Below are 24,522 nucleotides of genomic sequence, written 5' to 3'. Positions count from 1 at the left end.
ACCCCTTTTTTTTTAGTGTACAAGACATTCAAAATGTTCTCCCAATAGATGAAGTACTATAAATTTATTTGGTTTGGCATTGTTTGCCATTTGCTTGATCGAGTGCTTTCAATTTTTTTTTGCATATTAAATGAGATATAATATAAACATATCTTTTAAAATTTTATGTAATTATATATTTATTTCACACTATTTTTATATTCTTATATAAAGTTTACTAATAATGTTATAAACATTATATCCTTCATTAGAATTGTGTGACCCAAATTCTAAGAGATTGCTTGCAAGTCAAGTTAAACAAAATATATTTTCTTTTTTGAAGATTTAGTATTTATTAGTATAATATATTTAGCATTTATTAGTATAGTTTATTTGACTTACTAATTTAGCCTATAAATAGGCTCTTTTACAATCTTAGAAAAGAGACACACACATTAGATTAGAACACATAACACATTCAGAGAATTTTGTGTTTACGTTTTCGGGTTCTTTATTTTTCGGGTTTTTAGGTTTAGTTTTTATCTCCATCTTTTGTACTCTTCATTCTTTTGCCATTATAGTAAAATTATCTTTGCCCGTGGTTTTTTATCCTCTTTAGAGGGGTTTTTCCACGTTAAATTTATGTGTTCATCTTCTCAATTTCTTCTGCTATTTTTACTTGTTTGTTGCTTAATCGGGACAATCCTAACAAGTGGTATCAGAGCTAGTTTAATTTTCATAGATCAGCCCGTTCAGAGATGGCAGCAACAAGGTTTGAAATTGAGAAGTTCGATGGTGAGACAAATTTCAATCTGTGGTAAGTTCGGATGATGGCAATTCTAGTTCAAAACGGCTTGAAAAAGGTTGTTACAGGGAAAAAGCCTAAGAATCTAAATCAAACAAAATGGGAAGAGCTTTATGAAAAGGCCTTGTCTGCAATCCAGTTGTGCCTCGCGAATACAATATTGCAGGAGGTATTGATGGAGAAGACCTCATTCGCCTTGTGGAAAAGGTTAGAAACTCTTTATACGACTAAGTCTCTGGCTAACCGTTTAGTGTTGAAACAACGTCTATTTACGTTTCGCATGAACGAAGGTGAGCTTCTTAGAGATCACATCAGTCAATTTGTTACTCTTTTAAATAATTTAAAGAACGTTGAGGTTCATATTGACGATGAAGATCAAGCTATGCTGTTATTGTGCTCTTTACCCTCTTCATACAAGTCTTTCAGGGAAACCCTGATTTATGGCGGAGACAAACTCTCGTTCGAAGATGTGAAGGGTCATTTATTGAGTAGAGACAAACTCGACAATGAGTTTGGTTTGAATAGCAAAGCAGATAGGCAAGCTTCCGTTTTGGTAGCATCAAAGAAATGAGACAAAAGGTGTCGCTATTGCAAAAAGTTAGGTCACGTCAAAGCAGATTGTTATAAACTGCGAAATAAAAGAGCTGCTGAGAGTAACGAGGAAGATGTAGCTGGTGCTAATTTGGTCGATGAAGGCGGTGATGATTTCTTGTTAGTGTCAACGAGTGATAACTCCAAGCTTACGTCTAAGTGGATCCTAGATTCAGGATGTTCTTTCCACATGTGTCCCAATAGAGAATGGTTCTCCACATATAGTTCAGTTGAAGGTGGAGTTGTGCACATGGGAAACGATTCATCTAGTAAAATAATCGGTATTGGTACTGTTAAAATTAGGATACACGATGGAACGATTAGGACACTCTCGGATGTCGTATGTACCGATTTGAAAGAATCTCATCTCCTTGAGTATTTTAGACTTGAAAGGATACAGAATCAACATCGAGTCGAGCGACATTAAAGTATCTCGTGGAGCTCTCGTTTTGTTAAAAGGTAAAAGAACTGGCAGTCTTTATATTCTGGAAGGTTCTACAGTGACAGGTGAAATCGGACGTCCCTCGTCCGTTGCGAAGTCAAAGTCAACTCATTTGAAGCGGAGGCAACTTGGTCATAGGAGGGAAAAAGGTATGACCGTTTCGTTGAAGAGAGGTTCTCTTTTGGATGCAGGTTTTGAAAAGTTAGGGCACTGTATTCGTGAAAATCAGACCCGGGTTAGTTTTGATTTGGCAGTGCACAAGTCGAAGGCTAGAAGTCTTCCAGCTTCTAAGCATAGATTCGACTCGATTAATTCCTGCATAGTTCAAGATAGGCCCGTGGTATGGTTTTGGCAAAGATGGCATTGAAAGAATTCGTGTCAAGGTGGAGATTGTTAGAATTGTGTGACCCAAATTCTAAGAGATTGCTTGCAAGTCAAGTTAAACAAAAATATATTTTCTTTCTAGAAGATTTAGTATTTATTAGTATAATATATTTAGCATTTATTAGTATAGTTTATTTGACTTACTAATTTAGCCTATAAATAGGCTCTTTTACAATCTTAGAAAAGAGACACACCCATTAGATTAGAACTCATAACACATTCAGAGAATTTTGTGTTTACGTTTTCGGGTTCTTTGTTTTTCGGGTTTAGTTTTTATCTCCATCTTTTGTACTCTTCATTCTTTTGCCATTATAGTAAAATTATCTTTGCCCGTGGTTTTTTATCCTCTTTAGAGGGGTTTTTCCACGTTAAATTTGTGTGTTCATCTTCTCAATTTCTTCTGCTATTTTTACTTGTTTGTTGCTTAATCGGGACGATCCTAACACCTTCCACAGCATGCATTTAAAACTACTTAATGACTAAAATAAGTAGATTAGAGAAATTGGAAAAGATGGAAACAATTCTCCACAAGTTGATCCATCACCACAACTCCAACTTTCTTGTTGTTTATCACAAGTTATGTTTAGAAAACCAGTCGCTGTATATCCATTATGCTCCCATTAGACGATGTTTACAATCATCTATAGCCAATTAGTTTCCCTTCGTTGGTATTTCATTTCCAAACATTGAGGGTGTGACTAAATTGAAAAGTTAAATAAGCTTAATTGTTAATTTTGTAATACTAGGGACTAAATTGAATAAATATAAAATTTGTTATGAAATTTTGCTAGAAATATAAAGTATACGGTCCGTAATAAAAGAATATGAATCGAATTTTAATGCTTATCCCGAGTTCAGAGACTAAATTGAATAAAATGCAATATATGTGAGACTTTGTATTTAGATGTGGATTGAATGAAATCCGATACTATTTTATTTATTGAATTATCAATCATAGCAAAAGACACCGTCGGCTGTCGAGAGGGAACGGAAAAGCAAGAGCCATCGACAAGAGACACGAAATTTTGGTTTGTACGTTTATGACTTGAGATCAATTTATTTCTTTGCATATTCATGTTATATTGCATGATTGAGTATCAATGTGAGTTAATAATGATCATATGGATTGATTTGCTGTGACTGATATTGATTATCGAGATAGTGGACTGAATTAAATAAAATAGAAAGTTGTATGATTTAGTGAGACATGATTTGTAATATAAGAATGGATTGAAACATGCTATATGATATGAGATATTGTGTGTAGATGATAAATTGAAATGTGATTTTGAAATTGAATGTGAAATTATATATTAATTGGATTGAATTGAAATTAAATGAGATTCATGAATGTTATGTGATAGTACAGTGTACAGGGTATGAAAATAAAAATGTGACCAATTACAGGCTATGACAGGTAAATGCAAATGATTACAAGGTATGAAAATAAAAATGTGTTCGATTACAGGCTATGACAGGTAAATGCAAATGATTGCAGGGTATGATAATGCAAATATGAATATTTGATGCCCGTGTGAATTTAGTAAAAGGTTAGGATATGATTAACATGCCAATAAGGTCTTATGCACGTTTGTACAGGATATTTGATTATATGGAGATTATGACAGGTTATATCGAGATCTAGAATCTCTTGCGGATCATCGATATTATTTGTCTCTACGGAAACTTTGGTGTGGTGGAGGGATGTATTTGCATATGAATATGCATTTGATGCCTACAGGCTTGGCACTTTGGTGCTTTGTTGTGCTGTAGTTTTGTTCATATGAGCTATCTTGGTGTGGTGTAATTTACTTGTGTATCCGAGTCCATTTTACTAAGGTTCCATTGGGCAAAACATTGAAATCAAAACTTGAAATCGGAAAATAAAATTAAATGAATTTTGGTAAACTACTATAATGTATGATTTGAATTGAAATGGTATGAAATTGTGAATTGATAATAGTATATGGAATGATGTGATAATATGAAACTATATGAGTGCATTATATAATTCGCGATAAAGAAGTATATAAAAGATTATGCGATCCATTTAGAATCGAACCCTAGGAACCAAATTAAATACGAATGAGTCAATAGACTCCAGAAAGAGATTCAAATGGTAAGTTAACTGGTTAAATGGTATTAATTGAACATGAAAATTGAATAGTTTAATGTCAAAGGTATACATGTTTGATAAAGATTAGCACTTAACAAATGATATGATTTGGTCAATTTTATTGTAACGTTGAATGGCATGATATGACAAGTTTAAATGTTAATATCAAATGAATTGATGTATAAAGATGGTTATATGCATATTTCCTATGATATTTGAAGCTTTTAGCATGTATGTAAATGTGATATGGCTAAAAATTGAACTTGGTTGATTATATTCATTTGATTAGCACTTATGTTATATTGACTTGAATCATGGAAGTACCACTCAGCTTTATCGTTCAACGTACTATTTATTTATTCCGTGCGCATGTTTAGGTAAATCTTGAAGCCCCGAGACATGATTTAGCATCCACCTAGTGATCCTCGACCTAATAATGTTTGTATAGTCCCTTTTGTTTTGATATTTAGGATAGTAATGGTTAACTTGATATTTAGGATAGTTCACCTAGTGGTCCTATACTATTATTCGATAGGTGCGCTTGCTCCACTGAAATAAGCACATTAACCATGAATTAATATCCTGAAAATATTAAAACATGAAATAAACATACATAATTGAGAACAAGAATCAAGTATTTATCATGTAAATCAAAAATCAAATAATAAGATTCATCATAGGTTTCATCTTCCCTAAGTATCTAGGGAATTTAGTTCATAATCCTAAATAGAAACATCTCAAAGTTAAGATAACAAGAAGACATAAAGAAACTCAATAAAAATTCAAAGGAAATTAAATGGAGATATTCAATCTTGAAGGAGATTTGTTTCCGAGTTGATTCTGAGGGCATTCCTCGAGTCTTTTCTTCAATCTTCCTTGCGTGTCCCCATAAGTCTTCTTCTAATTGTTATTTTTAGACTTTAGAATGCTCAAAAAACCTAAAAATTGGATTTTTTCGCGTATTTGGGAAGCATGGTGCGTTTTCGACACAGGCTAGCACATGGGCATGTGGCTATCCCGTGTGGCTCACACGGGCGTGTGGCTAGCTCATTTGGGAATGCCCGGGCCGTGTAGATCCTGGAAACAGCTCTATTTATCCGATTTTGGCTCGTTTTTTCACTCCTTTCACTCCCAAGTGCTCTCCTAAGTATAGAAACATGAATTTAAAGAATTAGGAGCATCAAATTCACTAATTTACATAATTAATTATCCAAAAACGCATTAAGAATGAGATTAAAATATGTTACTTTTATAGCTTATCAGTATTGTTTATGTTGTGTACTGAGATTGTTGAAGTTGAAATGAAATTGTTATGCATGTGTGATGTTTAGGTTGGATGTAATTTATTGGTACTAAATGGTCAAATAGTTGGTATGTGGAAAATGTCATTGACAACAATTAGAAATGGTGTTTGATGTAATGTATACATAAAGTGGCGTTAAATGCATAGAAATGAGCATATGATTATGGTGTTTTTACTTCCTTGAATGAATGGAAGAATTAGCTTGTATGTTTGGGTAAATTGAATAATCTAATTGGATCTTTTGGAAACAGATGGTCATGTAGCGACGTTGGCCTCTTAACATTGCGACGAGGTTAAATCAGTGAGTTGCATCGCGACAAGGAACCCCTGAAGTTGCGACGTTAACCCGATATTTTACAAACTTTACAATTTGGTCCTAATTCGACCTTGAGCTAGCAAAAGAACTTTCGTAAGCTCGTATAAGATACAAAAATGATCTGATAGTTAGTGTCAGATATTGAAGAAAAAGTTGTTTGGATTTTGATCCATAGATTCATTATGTTCAAAACTATTTCATGAAAAGAACTAGACTATAGAAGAGAAGGGGAAGAAAAGCTTTCAATTGATATAAGCAGTGCGAACGGAAAAAACCATACAAGAGTGATTTTAATAGTTTAATTATCATTTTGTAACTTTTTAAAGTTGAGTGATCAGAACGTAAACTTACTAATAATTTAGTGATCTTGGGTGTAGTTTATCCTATTGTTTCTATTGATAAATATCCCTTTTTCATATTGTTTCTATTCGCAATACTTAAATTTCGGTTTTGGCCTTTATACTACGCTTAATTTTGAGATTTAATATCTATATATTAAATTTTGATATAATTTGGTACCTCAATTTTATAAGGTCATTAGTTAATCTAAATATTTTTAATTAAAATCTTGACGTAGAATTTTAAGAATTAACACTATAAATTTTTTATTAAATTTAAGTTCATTACAATATTATTTTTTATTACATGAATATCGAATAATTTTTTTAAAATTTAAAATGTAACACTAATAAATTTAACATAAAAATTCTAATTGTATTTAAAATTTTAAACTCCAAAAAAATAATTTAAATTCTTAAAAATAAAAAAAATTAAATATATCAATTATTTCATAGTGGCCCACTATTTTAGAGTTGGAACGCATGTAATCTCCAAACAACATGCCAATGCCATGTAAGCAAAAATAGTGACACATCAGATATGCTTATCTTTCACTCTCGTAATCAATCAATGGACCCCAAAAATAAAAAATAAAAAATTAGTCTTTATTTTCCAAACTTAGAATTTCGAAAAGGAAATTCCAGATAATGAGTGAAGTTATTGTTTCTTCATTTCATGCTTTTAGAGCTGAAAATTTCAGCAATGGAAAAGGGCAAGTGAAGCTGAAGAAACCCGAATTCCAATGCCACGCAAATATCAAGTCCAAAGCACACAAATACTTGATCAGAAATGAGTTAGCAGCTACATATTCTGCAAGAATTTCCACTGATATCCCTCTTTATGAGATTCCTGGGGTAACCCCATTAACTCATTTCTTGCTTATATATGAAATGGGTATTGATTAATAAATGTTGTTGGTGAATGTGGGTGGGTGGGGTTGATTTCTTGAACAGGCTTTGTTTGATGAATATTTGGAGGATAAACCCAGAATTTTTAAGGCAATGTTTCCTGACCAAGATAGGAGCCAACAGCTTAATCAGGTTGTCCTTTCCTTTTCTTTTGGCCTTCTTCTTTAGTCATGGTTGTTGTATTGAGCTTATATTAGTCCATTTGGGTAAGTGTGGGTATATCATGATATATTATATACATTATTCATTTGCAAACAGCTGCAACAATAATTCAGAAATGGTGTTATATCTTTTAGCATATACTTGTTTGACACAGACTCGATTTGTATTACCCCATTCCCTACCCAAAAAAGAAATCCAGAATTGGTTTTATTTTCACTAGAGTAAGAAGCCTGCAAAATGTATTATTGTAGCCAAAACTACAAATTTAGTAAAAGAATTAATAATCCCGAAAAAACGGGAGTATGTTATTGAATACAATATTTTGATGAACTGGTAGCTATTTTTCTATGCTTTGACACAACAAAGATTGTTGTTTCCTTTTAAAATGGGCATTTTGTTTGTGCTTATTGGGTTTCCACATAGTGGAATGAGCTTTATTTCTTCCTCCCACTTCTCTTTTTCTCCTTGAAGAACCTATGTCCAACACATATTTCACTCTCTCTTTTAAGAGAAGTACTCTCTAAATACGTGAAAAAACTTATAAAGTTGAACATACTTTTGTGGAACACATACCTTATCTGACACTTATACCTAGGTCCGAGTAACATAGGGAATGAGTATTTATTCTGCTTTCCTGTTTTGTGGTCTTTGTTTCCATGGTAGCTGGAGTCTGAAGAACTAATATTATTTCCTAATGAGGAGTGAAAGAGAAATGAAGAAATCGCAGTTAACTTGAGTCATTCAAGCAGCAATCTTTTAGTAGTAATTGGCGTATTGTTCAACAGTAAAATTCATATGTTCTTGTATGCTGTTTGAACTAGGCAAAGGCTTGAAAGTACTTGGCTGATTTAATATTGTCTGTCTTGTTCACATAGCTTTAGTTGACTTTAACACATTGTCACTTGCCGAGGACTTAAAGAACTGCAACAATGTAATGGAAAGAAGTGCATTATTTCTAAGAAAATTTGACCATAAATGCTAGATAAGCTAAGCCTTGAGTTAATAGATTTTCTAGTTGTTCCATTTTCTTAGATGGCATGATCCGAAAGACATTATTCCTCGATACAAGCTCGGGGTTTTGGAGGTTCATAACTTGTGACGTGCCATGTGTACCTCATGCTGACATGTAAGTACCAATTATGAACCTCATGCTGACGTGTAGTTGTGGTTGTTAAACTCGTGCAGGATGAATGGAGAATTCGGATGTTGCCTCTGCAGTTATTGGTTCTAAATGTATGGCCGGTAGTGGACTTAAGGTTGAGATGCAAATCAGGAGGTAGAGATTACCCACCGGAAGTCCCTCACGATATCACAAAAGTTCTCGAGCTCGACATTGTAAACAAAGCTTTGCACATTGCACTTAAAGTTCTTTAATTTTTATGTGAATCATCCATTCCTCTTATACGATACAAAGCTCGTGTTTTGCAGACAAGATGGGAGCTTCAAGGGCTTGATAACGTTGTTGATCCATCTCATTTCACACTTGTTGTGAAAGGAACATTATACCCTGATAGAAGAAGACATAGAAGCCGGCTTAAGGGTCATTTAGAGATGCACGTAAAATTCATCCTTCCTCCTGCACTCGCTCTGGTTCCTGAAAATATTCGTGACGGTCTCGGAAAAGGGGTCAGAACATAAAAAAAAAACCTTCATACCATATACAATTCTTTGAATTCAATATGTTGTGCATGATTTTAGTGACGAATCTCAGGAAGTCGTATTGTTGACAGGTAATGACAAAGCTGGTTGAGAGCATGAAGCAGAAAGTAGACGGTAGCTTGCTCGCGGATTATAGCAAATTCAAGAGGGAGAGATCCGCCAAATCTTCAGCAAACTGGAAAGAGACACAGTAAAAATACTGTTGCATTGCCATTTTAAGGTGTGAGAAAAATAAGAACCTATAAAGTTAGAGGAAGTCTAACACCATTGTTGTTTGGGGATACTGATTTATTATTATTTATTTGGAATATCTGACTTGTAGGGATATTATTGATAATTGATAAATATAATTGAAAAGAATGAATAAAAATTGGAGATGCGGGGGATCGAACCCCGTGCCTCTCGCATGCAAAGCGAGCGCTCTACCATTTGAGCTACATCCCCTTTCGGTAATCGTTTGTCAGATATTTTAAATGGCTCATTTTATTGGTTTGATTTTCGTATTCAACAATGAAACAACCAACCGCAAAGGTATAATAATATCAAAGCCCTTAATGTTCATCTTTTCTGTTATTTTTTATTTTTTAATATTTGCCTCTCAATCTTTTAAAAAGAGTTGAATTTGACTGTTAACCCTTAAAAAAAATTCAAATTGTTCCTTCTTTTAAATGTAAATTCGACTTATGTTAAAATTTTATCAAGATGAAATACACGTGAATGATCTTGCAAATTATCACGCAACATCATTAAAATATAATTTTGTAGTCACTATTTAAGCTGAAAAATTGATTTGACTTTTTAAAAGATTAATGACTAAATTTATTGAAAATAAATATAAAAACTAAATTGACAAAATATATATATATATAAATGTTGAAAACAAAATTTATCATTATGCCTTTCAATACAATAAGATTATTATGGGAGTCGATGTGGATGTGATTGTAACCGCCGGGAAATGTAGACATCAAATATAAAATTCTATTGCAAATCAAATGCTAAAACAATGGGAATATATACATCTTTGTATTGGGGGGGACAGAGAGAAATATTTTTGGCATGGTACAGGTCCAAGGACTAAATGTTTAAGCCTAATTTAGAAGTTAGTTTCACTCAATGCAATGGTCACCAGAAATCAGAACAAGAACATGATCCCTGCTTAAAACGATGAAACCGGTTCCGATCTCGGACTATGATTTCCCGATCGTATATCTTGGAAACAATCTTAATGGCAGCGTGACAGTCACGGCATATGCGTATGTTCTTGAAAATATACAGAGGCTTACCAGGTTCTGTGCTTAGAAGTCCGAAACAGACTGCCAGCTTCTCGCTGTGCGAAAACAATGCCTGCTCCTTCTCCAACTCGACCCCAGCATCGTCCCCAGGAAACACTTGTGCAGACAGATTCGGAACATAACCGGCTGATTGTAACCTTTGAATCATATCTTCTAACATGATATAAATTTCCCGGGTTTTCGGGTGTGATTTATCACCTGCACTGAACTGATGAAGTTGGCCGTCTACATGGATAGAACTCATTCCAGGAACCTTACTAATTCCTTTAGTTTTAAGAACTTTCCGAAGGGCACTCGCTTTGTCTGGCTTACCTGCCAATGCATACATATTTGAAAGCAGGATATGATATTCCGTGTTACGAGGATTCATCAGAATGAGCTTTTGAAGAAGGCGTTCGGCTAATTGTAGCTTTCCATGTGAATTGCAGGAACCCAGGAGAGATCCCAAAACAACCTCATTTGGAGGTATTGGCATTTTGTTTATCAATGTCTCAGCTTCCTCCAAACGACCGGCCCTTCCAAGTAGATCCACCATACAAGCATAGTGATCGATCTTAGGTGTTATACCATACACAGATTGGAGACTATCAAAATAATATGATCCTTGATCTATCATACCGGAATGGCTGCAAGCACTTAGAACAGCGATAAAGGTTAAATCATCTGGCATAACTTCCTTGATCATCCTTGGGAACATATTGATCACAAGTTGACCTCTTCCGTGCATAGCTAACCCACTAAGAAGAGCATTCCATGACACCACATTCCTTCGGGGCATGCACTCGAAAACTTTGATTGCAGTATCTATCCTGCCACATTTGGCATACATATCCAACAAGGCAGTTTCCCCCATGATGTCCATCTCCATCCCCATCATCTTCAAGCCATAAACATGAACCCATCTACCCATCGCCACATCTCCAGACTGTGCACAAGCTGACAATAAAGAACAAAGTGTTATATAATTCAATTTAATACCCAAATGAAACACTATCTGGCTCAAAAGCAAAAAGCCTTCCTTGCTAAATCCATTCCCTACATAACCAACAATCATTATTGTCCATGCAACTTCGTTGCAGTGTGGCATATCATCGAACACCTGCCTTCCATTACTTACACCCTCCCACTTCAACACCCCATCCAAAACCACGGTCCATGATACAACATTCTTCTCCTTCATCTCACTGAAAACCCTTCTCATCTCTTCCACCATCCCAGACTTGCCATACATATCCATCAGCGCATTACACACTTTCACCCTCCTTTCGAAACCCATCTTCACCACACGTCCATGAGCCTGACTCCCCACCCCAACATCCCGCAACCATGCACACGCACTAAACAAGCAAACCATCGCCACATCATCAATTTCAGCACCTTTTTCAAGCATTTGAGCAAACAAAAGTAAAGAATCATGAGGCCTATTTTGGCGAGAAAAGGAAGACATGAGGGAAGTCCAGTCAGCAGCATCCTTGCTCGAGTGGGGAATTTCATCGAACAATTTCTGGGCAGAGGATATATCACCACAAGATGCATAGAGGTGGAGGAGGGTGTTGAGAAGAAAGGAATTTTCAGTTGTAGAAAGGCCCGTAGCGAGGACCATGGCATGGAGTTTTTTGCCAGTGGCGAGAGCAGATCGTTGAGCACATATGCGAATGAAGGGACGAAGGTAGCGAGGGGAAAAGGAGGGGAAGGCTCGGAGGATTGGCCATTTCATCTGTCTTTATTTTCTTTAGCAACAATGAACACCGAAATGGTATATAATTATTCTTGGTTGATTGAGCTGCGAATCACAGAACTCGGCCCATTAATTTTAAAAAAAAAGATCTGAAACCCGATGTGACACATGGAAAAACATAAAAATGTTATGGACCAAAAATATTAATACGATCACAACCTAAATACAGTGAATACTGAATCTATGTTAAGAAAACTGAATATTTCAAAGGTGAGGTGCGAGAGTACGTAAAACCATTTCTTGGAAGTCAACACATAAAATTGAAGTGACGAAAAATTCAGTCCTTAGGATTAACAAAGCATACATTTATATTGGCACTCAACATGGACAAGCTCGCAAGGACAAACAAAGACAAACCAAGCAGAATCAACAGGGCGAAGATACAAATAATTGACTATTTAGCAAGTTTGAAGTACAAAACAAGAGCAATCGCAATGATAAGGACGGCGATAATGGTGCCAATGATCCACTTGTTCCTGCTCATCCTCCTAGAAATAGCTGTCAAAATTTTCTTGCTCTTGCCGATGTTGTCATCTACTCCATGGAGCTGCAATAGAAAGGGAAACACAACTTCAAATAGATAGCTGAGGCTTAATATACAAAATTTTGAAGTCTAACTACCATATAAGCCCTTGACATAGCAAGTTCTTGGAATGTAAAGGTTTGCAATCAACCATTACATCATAAGATGAGACGATTTAAGGTCTAACTATTGTATAAGCCTTTGATATAGTGAACTTGAATGGCATTACAACTGAAATACGAGAATGTAAAGCTAATGATAGAGAATTGGAGGTACCGTGTTATTGGCATGTAAGAGAGCCTGTCGCTGTGAATGCAAATCCTGAAGAATTGAAACCCCAAGCTCTTCTGTTTCTAACATGGTTCTCCTGCTGTCCTTAATTCTGTCACCGCTCTGATTCAACCGCTCTGTAGTCATCATTAATCTTGATCTTTGATCAGCTGATGCCTGTTGCATAGTCATCAATTATAAGTAAATCAAAAGCCTAATTAGAAAAGACCAGTGAAAAAACCACAGCAAGTTAAACTGAAGGTAGGCAAACCAAAAGATACCGTGAGAGTATCAGCCATGCCAGACTCTAACAACTCATCTCGAGCAGCCGCATTCAAATTACCAGACGCGATTCTTTTAACTTCACTTTTCAGATTGTTTAGATCTGATTTATATTCCCTTAACTTAGCAAGAAGTACAGCCTTAACATTTGGCTGCAAACTTCTTGCCTCAAGGTCCATCTTTCGAATCTGAAAAATGTAAATAGCAACATCAAGTTCAACACCCAAAATATAGGATAAACTAAAAAAGATTATTTGAAACATACAATTAACCAGGTACCATACCAGAGCTTCGGCATCTTCCACTCCAGCTCTTACATCAGAAAGTTTTTGTTTCTTCTGCTCTGAACATAAGAAAAACAAATAAGAAATTTGAGCAAGAATTGGCTCATTATGGAGGTTGATACTCTAACAAACTGAGAAGTTTCTTATTGAACACCTCTGATGAATTAACAAATTAACGTACTGCATCATTCAACAAAAACAGATGCAGATTTATTCAGACTCATGTATCTGCATTGTCTGTCAACCAAAATCTTCAGTATCACCTTACAAATTCACCAATTCACAGAAAGATGCAAAGGTGACCAGACACAATCTTTTTCCTTAAAATGGAGTAAAAGATTAAAAGTTCTGTTCCCAAGTAGAGATGCCTTTAATCTTTTTGTTTCCCTTGAATCGGGTACTCTTAGCCTAAGACCCCAAGTTACTCAGACTCAAGTGTAAGTGTCCAATATGGATATATATATCCGACATGAGTATGTTCAATTTTATGTAAATTTTTCCATATATTTAGGGGGAAAATTATATGTGCCAGACAAGGGTACCTAAAGAAAAATGAAAGCCGATCAACATAGCTCTAAGCCGTATAAGCTCTATGATAATTGTTTACAAGGCCAAACCTTTATCAATTGACAGCTGAATTTAATTCTACCTTTTCCATTTTCTTTCTGGGTATTCTTTTTAGATGCATTTATACTAAACTCTTATCGAACTCTTGTGGATCATTATTCTTGGATAATTCAGAAATTCAAATGAAAAATGCAACTATTACATCCATTCAAAGATTCTTAGTACAAAATCAAAGTCCTCTTAAAGCTAATGTCAAAGCACATCAATATGTTCACCAACTGCAACCTAATTCAGCATAAATCCAACATTATAAATCAGGATAACATTCTAAATTCTCGGTTTATTGCCAAAAATTCAGACCATTTAAACTCTTTGCTTAAATTTATTTAACTTAAAGTTCCAAAATCAAGACCTTTCCCCTTATCTACATTAATACCTCAAAAGAATTCTTACAAACTGAGAAAATCTTGATTAATTAATTATTAACTAATTAAACAATTAATATATATAAAACTCAAAGTAGAGAAAAAGATCGGATCTTCTTTTCTTCATTCTCACATCTCCCAATTAAGCATTCTAAGTTTTCTTTTTAAAGAGAAAAAAAAATCAAATACAATTTGTAATCAGAGCACAAATCTGAAAAAAGGAAAAAAAAAATCAGTAGAATCCTCACGCTAAATTAGAAAGAACATAACGAATTATGCAACCACATATCCGCAATTAGGAGCAAAAAAATAAAGAAATTAACAAAAATAATTCAAAAAAAAAGGTTTATGCGTATAAAGATTTGAATTGTAACCTCCAGCAAGAGCACCAGCAGCCGTACACTTCTTGGAAAGATTCGCCGATAGCTCGCAATACTGCCGTTCATATCCTTCGAAAACTTCACTCATCTTTTAATTTTTTTTCCAAAAAAAATTCTCCTTAAATTCAACTGAAAATCAGTAAAATAAAATTAAACATCAGCAAAAAGAATAATCGAAAATTTTAAGGAAAAAAAAAAAGAAATTAGAGAGAGTATGAGAAAACCTGAAAGGAAGATGATCGATCGATCCTCAGTGGTTGCTTTTCCAAATTTCTCCTTTCATTTTACATAAAAGACGATAAAACGACAGCGGTTTTGGCCTCTTATGACTTATGGTTTTCGTTTTACTTTTCCGTGTAGGGGGGGTAATGATAAAGACACGTAGATAGTGTGATTAGTTTTGGGAATTTCAAAGCCTGTGGCTGACACGTAGATAAAGCATGTGGGATTGAATTGGGTAAATATAACAAAGAGGCCCCCTTTACTGGGATTGAATTGCATTTTACCCTTTTATAAATAATAATAATAGAAAACTAACCTCTATAAAAGCGTAAAGTGTTTCGTAGGTTGAAAATTTCATCGATTTTTATTGTTAAAAACTAGAATTTGTAAATCCGTACATGATACACGTAGTGCCCCACGTGTCACTTTTTAGTTATTCTATTAATCACTCTTTAATTTAATATATAAAAATTAATTCACCATGGGCAAAATACAATCATACTTTAATACTACATAAACAAACTCATAAATTCGGGGGGATAGTAATTTTCATCATTGTGGATCTCTTTAGATTTTATATTTTTAATTTTAAAATAATAATATAGAAAAATTCTTTGAAATTAAATAATAATTTGTCCATATTCATTCCACGTCTTAAAAATATATTTTAGATTTAAAATTAAGATTTAAAATTAACAATAATAATATAAAAAATTTGGTAACAAATGATTCTATTTGAATTTGGCTCATAAAGGTGGAACATAAGCCTCACTCACTGGTATTGAGCAATTTTTCCCTTTGTTTTTACAGGATTTCCCTCTTGTATCATCAAACCATCACCCATTAATATAACACCAACATTATTTGATTCCAAATTTAAGGCAATATCTATAGTACTCTCTTCAAATTCTACTAATTCACCTGCTATTACTTCATCAAGACCATGAATATGAGCAATACCGTCGCCCACTTGAAGGCCGATACCAATATTTACAATCTTTACTTCTCTATTATATTGCTCAATACTATTCTACCAACATAAAAAAATATGTAGGAGCAAGAGAATATGGTAAGTCCGCAAAACCCAAAGTCCAAACCGAGTAACAAGTCCTAAGAAGGAAAAATGAATAAAAAGCTAGAATACCAAAGGACTTCGGAGGTATGTCCACTAGAATTGTAGTTACTCTACTCCCAAGCTTTCAGAAACCTGTTTTGACACCTAGTCATGCAAACTTTATTTTTAACCCAAAAGACGTTAACAAGCTTTATTTTATACCAGCTCATGTGATATTTGAACAATGAAACGTGCATCTCATATTTCTAGTATTTTGTACCAAAAATAGGGACTATCAATCTTCTCATTTCTAAACCATTAATCAAAAGATAGATATAATAATTTATTTTGGTTGGGTAAGTTCCCCACAATTAACTTTAATTCGCTTATCATTCATATAGTTTCTCCAATTTAGAACTTTAAAATAACTCCTGAAATCAAAGAATTGCTGCATTTACAGTAGGGGAGGGGGGGGGGAGTAAAAAAGAACCATCAAAACACTAATAGCATAATTTTCGGGGAAAAAAGAATACAAATGGCCAAAGGTTACTTCTATCATATCATAATTCATAAAAACTCTCCTTTGGTTACATACAACATTGTGGAAATTCTAATTATATCAAGGCATTGCCTTCAGCCTCCACAATTACCCATCTACAATTTAGGGTTATAAAACAAAAACGGTTTTAGTCAAAACTACCAAAAAATAGTTATTTACATAGAATATTCTCATTCTTATTCACACGCATCATAGGAGATTCATTGACAAGTCAATGGAAATATAACCTTCTCATGCTAGAGGACACGGAGCTGAGCGAGGAAAGCAGCACACAGGTCCAAGAAGAGAAACTGTGGCCCCTCAACCCTCTGAAGATCCAGCAAATACTTTTCCTCGCGAGTTTTATAAAGCTATCAACATCCATGGCAGCCAAAACACAAGTTAGCACTATTATTTAAGGCATTCTATAATCTACAACTAAGCATTGCAACATTACCTGCACTTCAAACTTGACAACATTTGGGGCCCTGGAAACACCATCATTTTCTATAATGGTCAATTCATCTCCAAAGTAGTGATTGTTGTGCACGGGATTGTTAACCAAGCCTTCATTAAGGCCAGGAATGCTAGCAAGCCACCTACACTTCATGTTGTAATGACCAATTTTCTTCCAATACACATTGAGTTCTTGAAAGGCTTTGAGAACTTCTGTCATGATTTCACGAGGGTGGGCACGAGACTAGAAAAACAAAAACAACACAATGTTACTACTCTGCACCTGCTACATACTAAATGTATAGTCCAATTGTCCAATCTTTTCAACTAGTAAAGGTATCAACCATTTTATCTTACTGATTATAAATCATTCACACTGCCAATCATTTTTGAAATAAAAGCATAGACCTCAGAATGCCTACACATATTTAACTATAAATAAAACAGAAAAGACACTGGGAAAACCGCTTGAAAAGCACAAACTCAACCTGAAGTCCAAGAGCCCACTTTCTTTCAAGGCCCCTTAAACCCATTGTCTGATAATCAGCATATCCTGTAAGGCGGTGTCCAACAGCTGGAACTGTAGGTTCATTTGGATGGATGTGATTGAAGCCAGATTCCTAACAATTATTTTTTAAAAAAAAATTGGAATTCCACCCAATATGGAAGTCAGCAAAATAAAACAAATAAAAGATTATGTGAATCAACTAAATTAACAGAAATTGGTCTCAATGGTGGACTGTATTAAATAATGATTGATGAGTTTTTTAAAATTCAATCAAAGAGGCAGACTTAGAAAAGAAATATTAGAAATAAATTGAAAAAGTAAAAATAAATACGCACCATAGTTTCTTGAAACTCAGCTCCAAGATAGCCACTGGAGACCCGGAACAGATTGTCCAATAGTAAGTAGTAAGCAACAGTTCCCTGGAAGATAATCAGATGCAATAAGAAACAGTCTAAACAAACATGAAAACAAGGAGTTGGAAAAGTTCAAACCTCATTTTGAATTCTGTTCCGAAGAGATTCGACCAAATGGTTCCGGTCGAATCCCATCCTAATCACTTCCTGAAGGATCTCCTCATCAATCTGTCATTAAATTTCAATCAGAAAGTAGAGCATGACATAATAAAAAGTATGAAAATATCTAATATGGCAGAATTCAAAAATTCTGGGGCACCACCAAATGGCTAGCTAAAACTTATTTATATGATCCAGAAAGCATTTCGATGAGGCTTGAGGCAGTAACCGAAAATTGGATATTAGGAAATAGATAATAGTAAGGAAACAACTTATCCGAGCAAAGCTATTTCCCAGAGTCAAATAACAAGCAAGGAGAGCTTGATAATTCAAAATTATCCCATTTTAACATAACAGCATAAGTGCTCAAAAGGTTTTCCCCAGGATACAAACCTCTGGAACCAAAATGTAGCAAAACCACATTCAAAAGCCAGAAAGAGTTCATAATTTTAGGGCATACAGTCCGAGCTATATTTATTCAACCATAATGGTCAACTTTCACATCATGCCAATCCTTTTCAGGGTTTAATATAGCAGTACATAGGCAAATTTACAACTAAGTTGAATTAGGAAAAAAATATCAACAACCTTTTTCGCTTGTTGCATTGAATCTGGTGGGGGGACAGCTAAATATCTTGGAAGATGCGCTTGAAACCATGGGTGCTGGCGAATCTCAGGAATGGTCATTCTCTTCATTGGATCAACTACAAGCATCCGTGGGATTAAATCTCTAGCACCAGGAGATAAATGGCTTGGAAGAGTATATATGCCACCCTGAAGGACATAATACAAATTCCAAGCAATCAGCACTTTCAGGATTCAAGCAAGAAACAGGGTTGAAAGCATATTCTGTAGTTTAGGGAGAAAACAGCAACAAATCTAGAGAATTAATGTTGAAAATACAAGAACGACAGAAGTTGGAACATTAGAAAGCCATAAGGTTATAAAAAAACCTCTAATTTCTGAAGACTGTTAATTTAAAGAAAAATGGTAATGTTGCCTGTAAAGCTATTTTACAGCTTAGTTATACTAGGGTTATAAATAAAGTTTTAGTCCTAAATCTGACTTAGAATCCTAGACACCTATCTATATGACTACTAATAAATAAATAAGACAAATAATAAAATAACATAATAGTAATAAAAAAAAGCTCCTGTATCAAATATGTTATTTAGAAATAATTGACAGGGTAGAGAAACAATGTCGTGAAGATCAGATACCATAAGCAAAAAATAAAGAGCTATCCATCATAGTGATCCAAGAGACATCTCAGACAAAAAACATGAAAATTTTATGCTACATACCTTTATTTTCTTAAAGAGGTTGGGAATGTTTTCATCATCAAAAGGAAGAGTGCCACAAAGAAGGGCATACAATATAACACCACAGCTCCATACATCCACTTCAGGTCCAGCATACAGTTTCCCAGAGATAACCTATAACAATGGAGATCCATTTACTCTTGGGTAATATCATCTTAACATGATAAAATTTTCTATTAAGTAAAAGAAGACAACATTCCACCTTTTCAAAATCATAAATGTAAGATATTCATCATTGATTCACAAACTCCTACCTCTGGGGCAGCATAGTTTGGGCTTCCACAACTTGTCTTCAGAAAATGACCATCTCTCATTATGTTGCTCAAGCCAAAATCAGCAATCTTCACATTGCATTTGGAATCCAGAAGTAAATTTTCAGGCTTAAGGTCTCGATGAACCACCATGTTTCTGTGGCAGTACTCCACCCCAGAAATGATCTGCATCCAAACACAGATTTCATACTAATAGTTTCCTAGGAAAAGAAAATAAATAAATACTAATACACAAGAACACAAACCTGCTGGAAAAAGTTGCGAGCCTCCTCCTCCTGCAACCTTCCTTTCTCTACAATATAATCAAAGAGTTCTCCAGACTTCACATACTCCATAACCACAAAAATGTCAGTTGCTGTCTCTATCACCTCATAGAGTCGAATGATGTGAGGATGCATAAACAACCTCAAAATTTTAATCTCTCTTCTAACTGCACCAAAATATAAGCCTCTTTCAATAAATAACACCATAGAATTTGACTACCATATTCAAGAAGTCACGCGTAAGACAAGTCGAGAAAGCTACTTGTTAGAGGATTATTTAATTTTGATTTTTTGGATTTAGTTCTGATTGTTTCCTAGAATTTCCTTATTAATATAACTAAAAATTTCTAAATAAATTAGGATACTTTGCTGTAATATTTTGTTTTCCTTACTAGAACATGAAATTAGGATTTTACATCTTATTTCCTAATTTGTAAACCTTCATTTAAGAGGAAATTATTTGTGAGTGTTGAAGTTTCAAATTAAAGGTAGGCACTCCCTTACTGTTCTAAGAGGAGCGCACCATAGGCAAAAACAGGAATCGACTTATGGGCAAGGGCCCTTGCTTTGAATCTGATTTTTGTGTAAAATCATCCGAAGACTCAATCCCAAATTCAGGAACATAACATGCTAAAGGTTCCCTCTTTATTTTACTCAAGTAATTGTTTCCAACCTAACAGCAATAAATAATAATGAAATTTGATCTTTTAAAAAAATGATCTTTTTCTTCGGAAAACAAAGTCACAAGTAGCAAAAACAATAAGCACACTGAACCTAAGAAATTCGATTCTTCAATATGAAAAGCATAAAAATCATTCAGAACAAAAAAAACCAAGTGAGCAATAAATTAAGAAACGATAAACTAGAAATAAGAAAAAGGAATCTTTATTCAAATTAACAATATTCCTATCTTTTCTACTTCAAAAACAAAACAAAACCCAAAAGATTTCAATCATTAAAAACCAAAAAACTAATTTCAATCAAACCTTTTTCCTCCATCTCCATATTCTTAATCTTCCTTCGGTTAAGAATCTTAATGGCAACTTTGTGACCAGTCAAAATGTGCTCAGCAATTTTGACCTTTCCAAAAGAACCAATTCCAAGCGTTTTTCCAAGCTTGTAATTAGGTAATACATTATCCACTCCACTTCCTCCTCTTCCACCCGATCCATCCATTACTCCCCTTAAACCAGGAAAAAAAAAAAAGAGAAAGAAAATCAAAATCAATTAAATCAGAGCAGATAAAACATCGTGAAAAGTAAGTAGTAAAAGATTACCTGATTTGATCGGAAACGCCTAGGCTAGGGTTTCTTTTATTGTAGAATCCGAACGGTGAAGAGCGAAAGAGAACGAATAAGAGAGGGATTTCTAATTGGTTACTCTTAGCAGTTAAAATTATAAGCTCTTCCTTTTTTTCTTTTTTTTTTCGGGGGAGGGAAGTTTTATTGATTCGTGGGGGAGATGGTTTGCCAAATTTGCCCTTTGGAATTGACAGAATGACCGTGATGTGTCCCATTTTCTTTGTCCTTTTCTGTACTTTCAGGGGATGTTTTCGAGGGGCAATTTTCAGGCATTAAAATATTCGGATCGGAACTTTGGATTGATATCAATCAAATCTAATACCCTATTATATTCTATTTGCATTTTAACCCTCTAATTTTAAAAAGATTATTTTAATTTATTTTAATTTTCCATTTTTTTAATTTTTAAACTTACCTTCAAATCAGACCATTTTACCATTAAATGCTCATTTCTAACTTTATTTGTGGAAATAGGCCAATTTTTTTTATTATTTACCGAAAATAGTCGATTTTAGCAAAACGCGTTCACGTAAGAGCATTTTTTTGGGGAAATTTCAACAAAACGCGTCCATGGGAGCGATTTTGCCATGTCAGCACAAAACGCGCCCATGGGGACGCGCTTTGCTGACATGGAAAAATCGCTCCCCCAAGGACGCGTTTTAGCCCGTGTTTCTTTACTCAACGGCTATTTGATTTTTTGACCATTGAGGGGTCCAATGGTAAAAAAAAAATCCTACAAAATCCCGTCCTATTTTTTCACACATTATTTCTTTAATTTTCTCTCAAATTTATCTCAAATTTCTCTCTAAATTTCTCAAAGCTCTCTTTACTTTTGACAAAAAAGCTCTATTTAATTTTTTTCTGAATTACTATTTTTGATAATTTCAAAAATATTTGATCGTGTTAGCAATGGCAAGAGAATTAATTCGTCTCGATTATAAATATATCTCCGTCGAACAAATGAAAATGGTAAGGGTTAATTTTAATTTTTCAATATTATTTAATACTTTTTCATTTATGTAATTTTAATTAATTTTTATTTTATAATTTTTTATAACAGTCTGTAGATCGAGTGTTACAATGCTATATTCGTAATATGTCTGGTCCTCCATCACCGTTGATAGAGAATTACATACGGGAAGTGGGTTTTTGGCACGTGGTCACTATAGGTCGAGGTTGCAAATTGGACCCGAAACTCATCAGCGCGTTGATAGAGAGGTGGAGACCCAAGACTCACACATTCCATCTTCTATGCGGAGAGTGTACCATCACTTTGGAGGACGTGCAGTTACAATTGGGATTGCCAGTGGATGGGTCCGTACTCACCGGGTCCGTTCAATCTGCTGATTGGGGAGCCGTATGTTACAATCTTTTGGGTGCGATTTTCGATAATATTTACAGAGGTCGAATTGAGATAGGCTAGTTATAAGACACATTCCTGGAGCTGGGGAATGATTCGACTGAAGTAGAAAGAATATGATATGCTCGGACATACATTCTTGAGATGATTGGAGGTTATCTGATGCCAGACTTGTCACAAAACCTCGTACATCTGAGGTGGCTGCTAAAACTCGTTGATTTTAGAGCAGTTGACGAATTTAGTTGGGGGTCTGCCGTGTTGGCAACATTGTACCGGGAGATATGTGAGGCGATGCCACCAACTAAAGCCAAAGTCAGAGGTTGTCTATCACTACTACAATCATAAGCTCGGTTTCGCTTTCTATTTTTACATCATCGAGTGGACCATCCATATACATTTCCACTTATATCGAGGTAAATTTTATATTAGATTTTACAATTATTACATAAATTTAAAATATAATTGTATGGTAAAAATTTATTTAATTAGGTGGAACCATTCAGCGAGTTATGTTAGAATACCTACTGCTCTTGAAGATATACGGCTTCTATTAGACCAACGGTCGAAAGCGTAAGTAAGTTTTAAAATAATATATATAAAATAGTCGTTTCATATTTAGTATTTAGTATTATATATAACTGATATTTTTATCATGTTCATATAGTTTCAATGGACACCATACGAGGATCCGAAAATTCGGGCAGTAATTCTGGATGAATTCTTTCAAAATCTGAATATTTGGCATGTGAAGATTTCATTGGTCAATTATCCTACCGTGGAGATGCACCAGACGGATAAAGTGTTGCGACAATTTAGATTTCGACAATCGATTCTCGTGGCACCTGAGGTGCTCGATGATGAGCACAAAATCGACTTACAGCAATCGAATACGAATTGGCCAGTATTCTGGTTAGAATATATCGAAATATAAGAAAATCGGTATGATCATATATCTATTCGAGAACCGTTCATCGTTTCAGAGTTAGTGAGCGCGCCGGATTACATGCCATGATTTAGGATTCATAGCAAGCTATATTTACTGTCGAAAGAGAAGATGCGTCGACAAATTCATGTCAAAAGAGAACGATGGGGCCCTTTAAATCCAAGAAGAATGGATGACGACACTAGCCTATCAACAGCGCCTACACAATCACTGGGCCCAACGACTCAACCTACGACACCCACATCACAACCTCTTCAGATTATGCTAGGTGCAAACAAACACATCTTTCCGATAGTGGTTGAGAACCATGGAGCCGTGACAATGGGCTCAAAGTTTTGACGAGGGATTTCGTTATAGTCAAATGACCACAAACTTGGTGGAGGGGATCAACGCTGTGTTATTGAAAATATAACATCTTTCAATTTCATCTATCTTCTCAGCCACATTTATAGGTTGGTTACCTCGATGCCAAGAATGGGTCAGCAACAAGTCAACTAGATCGAGGAGGGACACGTGTTTGTTGAAGATGGTAGGGATGCAATGGTTGCAAACCGTTGGATGGCGAGGTCGATAAATGTAGAAGTATATTCACGACGTCTTGAAACGTTTAAAGTTACGGAGACCATCGGTCGTCGACCCGGTATACCACCTATATCCTATGGATTTGATCCCCGAAACAAACGGTGCGATTGCAGGAGGTTCCAAACACTTCATTATCCATGTACACATGTCGTAGCAGTGTGTGCTAAAGTCTCGCTCAATGTTGAACAATTTATCAATGATGTGTACACCCTCGAGCGCACGTTGCGTGTTTGGGAGAATGAGTTCCCCGTCTTGCCTAACCTGTCTATGTGGGAGGTACATCCGATGACTTTCGAGTTTGTTCTAGACAAAGGGTTACGTAGGAATTCGAAAGGTCATCTGCAATCATCTGGAATCCATAATGAAATGGATTAGAGATAAATTTGACGGTAAGCGTTGTGGATTATGCAGATTAGCTGGT

At 34.9% G+C, this 24,522-nt stretch overlaps 5 protein-coding genes and 1 non-coding gene across 6 annotated transcripts; 2 read left to right on the top strand and 4 right to left on the bottom strand.

Moving 5' to 3' along the window:
• The first annotated feature begins 6,879 nt into the window (after positions 1–6,879).
• LOC105766450 (uncharacterized) lies at positions 6,880–9,379 on the top strand. The gene is made up of 5 exons (XM_012585924.2): positions 6,880–7,129; positions 7,229–7,315; positions 8,531–8,680; positions 8,774–8,971; positions 9,076–9,379. The coding sequence occupies exons 1-5, from the start codon at positions 6,923–6,925 to the stop codon at positions 9,196–9,198; spliced, it is 765 nt and encodes a 254-aa protein (XP_012441378.1). The 5' UTR covers positions 6,880–6,922; the 3' UTR covers positions 9,199–9,379.
• TRNAA-UGC (transfer RNA alanine (anticodon UGC)) lies at positions 9,376–9,448 on the bottom strand. Its single transcript has one exon. It is a non-coding gene; the product is annotated as a tRNA-Ala (tRNA).
• A 515-nt stretch (positions 9,449–9,963) lies between these two features.
• Positions 9,964–12,164, bottom strand: LOC105766458 (pentatricopeptide repeat-containing protein At5g15340, mitochondrial). The gene has a single exon (XM_012585933.2). The coding sequence runs from the start codon at positions 12,014–12,016 to the stop codon at positions 10,130–10,132; it is 1,887 nt and encodes a 628-aa protein (XP_012441387.1). The 5' UTR covers positions 12,017–12,164; the 3' UTR covers positions 9,964–10,129.
• A 109-nt stretch (positions 12,165–12,273) lies between these two features.
• LOC105766463 (vesicle transport v-SNARE 13) lies at positions 12,274–15,154 on the bottom strand. The gene is made up of 6 exons (XM_012585941.2): positions 14,993–15,154; positions 14,763–14,897; positions 13,397–13,455; positions 13,112–13,300; positions 12,837–13,007; positions 12,274–12,584 (listed from the first exon to the last, which is right to left on the bottom strand). The coding sequence occupies exons 2-6, from the start codon at positions 14,854–14,856 to the stop codon at positions 12,432–12,434; spliced, it is 666 nt and encodes a 221-aa protein (XP_012441395.1). The 5' UTR covers positions 14,857–14,897; positions 14,993–15,154; the 3' UTR covers positions 12,274–12,431.
• Positions 15,155–16,580: 1,426 nt separating this feature from the next.
• On the bottom strand, positions 16,581–21,446 carry LOC105766471 (SNF1-related protein kinase catalytic subunit alpha KIN10). The gene is made up of 11 exons (XM_012585951.2): positions 21,193–21,446; positions 20,902–21,098; positions 19,898–20,082; positions 19,635–19,817; positions 19,363–19,494; positions 18,647–18,832; positions 18,038–18,127; positions 17,882–17,965; positions 17,527–17,658; positions 17,040–17,282; positions 16,581–16,953 (listed from the first exon to the last, which is right to left on the bottom strand). Exons 1-11 carry the CDS (start codon positions 21,429–21,431, stop codon positions 16,840–16,842), a joined length of 1,785 nt encoding a protein of 594 aa, XP_012441405.1. The 5' UTR covers positions 21,432–21,446; the 3' UTR covers positions 16,581–16,839.
• A 2,613-nt stretch (positions 21,447–24,059) lies between these two features.
• On the top strand, positions 24,060–24,476 carry LOC105765015 (uncharacterized). The gene has a single exon (XM_012583889.1). The coding sequence runs from the start codon at positions 24,060–24,062 to the stop codon at positions 24,474–24,476; it is 417 nt and encodes a 138-aa protein (XP_012439343.1).
• The last annotated feature ends 46 nt before the right edge of the window (positions 24,477–24,522 follow it).

Source organism: Gossypium raimondii, chromosome 7 (genome assembly GCF_025698545.1).
Source record: "Gossypium raimondii isolate GPD5lz chromosome 7, ASM2569854v1, whole genome shotgun sequence".
NCBI classification, from domain to species: domain Eukaryota; kingdom Viridiplantae; phylum Streptophyta; class Magnoliopsida; order Malvales; family Malvaceae; genus Gossypium; species Gossypium raimondii.
The sequence above is the reverse complement of the archived record's forward strand: the minus strand, read 5'-3'. Positions and strand labels throughout refer to the sequence as shown.